Source organism: Rhizophagus irregularis, chromosome 28 (genome assembly GCF_026210795.1).
Source record: "Rhizophagus irregularis chromosome 28, complete sequence".
NCBI lineage: Eukaryota > Fungi > Glomeromycota > Glomeromycetes > Glomerales > Glomeraceae > Rhizophagus > Rhizophagus irregularis.
Window position 1 is genome coordinate 2,888,937 of NC_089456.1, and position 5,692 is coordinate 2,894,628.

General features: G+C 26.7%; 1 protein-coding gene across 1 annotated transcript; it reads left to right on the top strand.

Annotated features, from left to right (window-relative positions):
- On the top strand, positions 1-5,692 carry OCT59_019262 (uncharacterized protein; the record flags this gene model as incomplete). The annotated part of the gene is made up of 8 exons (XM_066135903.1): positions 1-153; positions 334-406; positions 484-659; positions 752-1,082; positions 1,144-1,449; positions 1,513-2,100; positions 2,974-3,364; positions 3,466-5,692. The coding sequence occupies 8 exons, from the start codon at positions 1-3 to the stop codon at positions 5,690-5,692; spliced, it is 4,245 nt and encodes a 1,414-aa protein (XP_066005149.1).

The following is a 5,692-nucleotide window of genomic DNA, read 5'->3' on the forward strand; positions in this document are numbered from 1 at the left end:
ATGTCAAATATGTCAAATAACGCTGAACTTGTTAGCAATTCAAATGATTGGAATAAATGGATTGAAGAAGAGATTTCTAAAAAACTTATAAAGTATTATGAGTATAACCAATTTTATAATATTCAAGAAATTGGTTCCGGTAGCTTTGGAAAGGTTTATCGTGCGAATTGAAAGAATTCTCATAAGCGTTATGCAATAAAAACTTTTTATAATATCAATGATGCTATAGGTGAAGCAATTGTTTGTGAGGTAATTATAATGTCAACCATATTTCATTAATTAATTATAAATATGTTGAGTTTTTTATTAATGTAATATTTTATTTATTACTAGATTCAACTTCAACGTAAAATTGATTTTCATGATAATGTTATTCGTTTTTATGGTGTCACAACTTCTATTAAGGGTATGATAAGTTCTAATATTATTTTATTTTGTATTATATAATAATTATCTAATTCGTAAAATTTTCTTTTTAAAAAGAAACCCAAAAAAAAGAGTATTCATTGGTGATAGAATATGCTGAAAATGGTACTCTCCGAGAATATTTGAAAGAAAATTTTAAATATCTCACTTGGAATGATAAATTTAATCTTGCATTCCAACTGGTTTGTGCAGTATCATGTTTACATAACGAAGGGATCGTGCATCGCGATTTGGTAATTAATTTACAACTCATTTTGATCACATAATGTATTTTAATGATTAGTTGTCTTAATTTAATTATTCTATTTTTAACGTAATGATATAGAACTCCAAAAATGTGTTAATCCATCGGAATATTGTTAAACTAGCAGATTTTGGCTTATCAAAAAGAATTGAGGAAACATACTTTCAATCAAAAATATTTGGATTAATTCCTTATAATGATCCACAAAGTTTTAATAGTTCAACATCGTTATATGTATTAAATGAAAAAAGTGATGTTTACAGCATTGGTGTATTATTATGGGAGATATCCAGTGGCCGACCGCCTTTTAGTGATGAATTAAATTATCTTGGATTGGTTATGAAAATTTTTCAAGGTCTTAGAGAGAAACCTATTCTTGATACACCAGAAGAATATATAAAAATTTATACTGGTAAATACAAACTTACAATTCAAACTTACAATTTATGATTAATTAAGACATTTTTTTGTAGATTGTTGGAATATTGAACCTGATAACCGTCCAACTATCAATCAAGTTGTCGTTAAATTAAAGGCAATAATGACAAAAGAAAATATAATTATAAAAGATTTTCACTTATATGATAATAACAAGGATATTCAATCATTAAACAATCAACAGCCAGTTAATATTTCTGAAAGTGTTTATTCATTATATGGAGTTTTATCTAAATTTATTCAAAGCTTCAATATGATGAATACTTCGATGTCATCAAGTAACCAATTTGAGAATAGCTTTGATACAATAGTCAGTGATTTGATTAATCTTAATTATGATAGTATTGAAATAGGAAAATAAAAATTCCTAACTTATCTTAATAGCCATAATATAACTTTACAAGAATTTAATAATTTATTATTAAATAGTCAAAATAGTTCAAATTCTCTTGTCTTACTTGGTGAACTTAATTTTTTAGGAATCGGAATTAGTATTAATAAGCAAAAAGCATTTGAATTATATCAAAAGGCCGCATACTTAGGAAATTCATTTGGAATAAACAGTTTAGGATATTGTTATCAAAATGGAATTGGAACTGATATTGATAAGAAAAAAGCATTCGAATTATATCAAAAGGCTGCAGACTTAGGAAATTCATCTGGAACAAATAGTTTAGGATATTGCTATCGAAATGGAATTGGAACTGATATTGATAAGAAAAAAGCATTCGAATTATATCAAAAGGCAGCAGATTTAGGAAATTTATCTGGAATATACAATTTAGGATATTGTTATCAAAATGGAATTGGAACTGATATTGATAAGAAAAAAGCATTCGAATTATATCAAAAGCCGGCGGACTTAGGAAATTCATCTGGAATAAATAGTTTAGGATATTGCTATCGAAATGGAATTGGAACTGATATTGATAAGAAAAAAGCATTCGAATTATATCAAAAGGCTGCAGACTTAGGAAATTCATCTGGAATAAGTAATTTAGGAGATTGTTATCAATATGGAATTGGAACTGATATTGATAAGAAAAAAGCATTCGAATTATATCAAAAAGCTGCAGACTTAGAAAATTCATTTGGAATATACAATTTAGGAAATTGTTATGAAAATGGAACTGGAACTGATATTGATAAGAAAAAAGCATTCGAATTATATCAAAAGGCTGCAGACTTAGGAAATTCATTTGGAATAAATAGTTTGGGATATTGCTATCGAAGTGGAATTGGAACTGATATTGATAAGAAAAAAGCATTCGAATTATATCAAAAGGCTGCAGACTTAGGAAATTCATTTGGAATAAATAGTTTAGGATATTGCTATCGAAATGGAATTGGAACTGATATTGATAAGAAAAAAGCATTCGAATTATATCAAAAAGCTGCAGACTTAGGAAATTCATCTGGAATAAATAGTTTAGGATATTGCTATCAATACGGAATTGGAACTGATATTTATAAGAAAAAAGCATTCGAATTATATCAAAAAGCTGCAGACTTAGGAAATTCATTTGGAATAAATAGTTTAGGATATTGCTATCGAAATGGAATTGGAACTGATATTGATAAGAAAAAAGCATTCGAATTATATCAAAAAGCTGCAGACTTAGGAAATTCATCTGGAATAAATAGTTTAGGATATTGCTATCAATACGGAATCGGAACTGATATTTATAAGAAAAAAGCATTCGAATTATATCAAAAAGCTGCAGACTTAGGAAATTCATTTGGAATATACAATTTAGGATATTGCTATCAATATGGAATTGGAATTGATATTGATGAGAAAAAAGCATTTAAATTATATCAAAAGGCTGCAGATTTAGGAAATTTATCTGGAATATACAATTTAGGATATTGTTATCAAAATGGAATTGGAACTGATATTGATAAGAAAAAAGCATTCGAATTATATCAAAAAGCTGCAGACTTAGGAAATTCATCTGGAATAAGTAATTTAGGAGATTGCTATCAATATGGAATTGATATTGATAAGAAAAAAGCATTCGAATTATATCAAAAAGCTGCAGACTTAAGAAATTTATCTGGAACAAGTAATTTAGGAGATTGTTATGAAAATAGAACTGGAACTGATATTGATAAGAAAAAAGCATTCAACTTGTATCAAAAAGCAGCAGATTTAGGAAATTCATCTGGTATAAATAGTTTAGGACATTGCTATTTATATAGAATTGGATCTGATATTAATGAAACAACTTCTTTTAATCTGACTTCAAGTATCAGGTATATATATATTCATCATTTCTCATTTGTTTTGTTAGTTAATAAAAATATGATTAATTATATGTTATTTTTTTTAAAAAAAATGTTATCTTCATTAATAGTAGGCTCGCTTTATTATCACAAAATTCTAAAAAATCGATAAATTTTAAACAAGATGCGAGTCGTGGTTTACTCTTGAACAAACATAAAATAATATTAACTTCATTCATAAAAAATGGTAAATGGGATATAAGTTTATATAAAGGACAGCCTCTAGTATATACTAGTATTGACGATTCGTCTGATATATGCATTAATTTTCCAATTATTGAAATAACTTATAAAGATGAATTAAAATCAAAATACTTTCGAATAAATTCAAATGGCGATGAATTTTTTACAAGAAAGATATCGGCTGGTGGTAGATTATTTATTAAAGAATCTAGTTCAATTACTCGAACACCATTTGATATTCTAAAATTTTATTTATTCTGCGTGTATAATTTAGCTAGATACTCTATAGAAGTTCAATCCAATAATTTATTCACCTTAAATCTTTTACAAACAATGGAAACATTGGATGGAGAAGAGATAAATACTCATGAAAAATTGACCAAGTGGGTGAACAATTTACACCTGCTGCAGAAAACATTGGATGAGGAAAAGCCAAATTCCCATGAAGAATTATTCAATTGGATGAATAATTTGCATCAAATGAAAATAATTGATGTAATATCTTATGGCAATATAATCTCCGTCTCCAATCCTCAATTAGAATACAGAAAACTAGATGATATTGTATCTTATGATGAAAGACTGCTCGGAATTATCAATTTTAAAGAAAAATTGAACTTAAAAGATTGGGTTGGAAATGCAGCGTATGATAATTTGATAAGCTGGACCATAGATTTTCATTTATTTCGGGGATTAATAACTAATCAAAATTATAAAACAGAAGTTAGCAAGAAAATTGCTATCGATTTTATCAAAATTCCTAGGGTTAATATAAGTAATAAATCTTGTCTGAAAATGATCAGGCCATCAACTAAATTAGAATTTTATTTAATTTCTAATAATATCGTTTTAAGTGATAGCATAAGTTCTTTTCCGTTTATAAAATGGAATGTTGGGAAATATGAAGGTTTTAGTTATATTCTAGTCAAATTTGAGCATTACGAAATTCTCTTAGAAGAAGATAATGTAAAGCCTGCAAAAGAATTTGAACAAGTCATAGAAAAAGCACTTGACAGTATGAAGCCATTAGAAGAATTACAACGTGTATTTGATGAATTCGGACACATATTTCCACAAAGAATTACTTTAGGAAGATCTTTAAAAATTATTTTACCGAATCCCTCTTTAAATGATACGTTTGAAAATACTAATGATGTTAATGAAATAGTTAAATCATTAGATAAGTTAGATGTTCCATATCTTATAACACAAGAAGGAGAAAGCATTAAAAAAAATAACTTAACTTCTTGGATAGTAGATACAAATGATAGTTTGAAAGTTATTGAATTTGATAAGATCATTCCTCTCTATAAAATTCTTAAAGTGGAACAACAAGAAAGGATAAATGATATATTAGATAAATTTAATGATCTCCAAAATTCTCGAATTATAATGACAGGAATTACTGATTTAAAAGATTTGGAATATTTGAAAGATGATTTGAATAATGGTTTAGTTAACAATATTTCCCATTACAAACGTATTGATGTAGAATTGTCCTTGAAAGATGAAAATTATGAAGTATATGGATCAGTAATTTCAGAAAATAACACAAAGTTAGAAGAAATTTACGTTAATTTTGGGTTGTACGACTTTAATGGATTTTATGCTATTATAAAAAAATTAAAAGAAATAAGCATTGATATAACAAAATGTTATATTTCATGGATGATTATTGGAAGACCTTTACAATTATCAATTTTTAGTCCAAATAATCGAAAATTTCAGGTTCATTGCATTAAAAATCATTTCAAATTACAATCTAATCAATTAAATTATCGAATTGAAACTTCCTTTAACTTGTCCGAAGGATATACTATTTTTGCACATGCATATCATTCATCAACAAATCATGAACCCAATAATATTATTAAGTTAATTAAATGGTCAAAAAATTCCATTAATTTTCAAATAACCAATTTATCTCAGCTTAATTTAGTTGATGATTTTTTAACGGAGACTGAGAATGTTATTAACATAGAGTTAAATATATGTATTCTATTTAACGATTATGAAAGGTTAAAGATTGATAATAACGAAGGAAGGAAGGGCCTTTTAATCGGGTATACTTTAACTAAGAAAAATTTTGATGAAAGTCTCAAGCAATCCATTTAA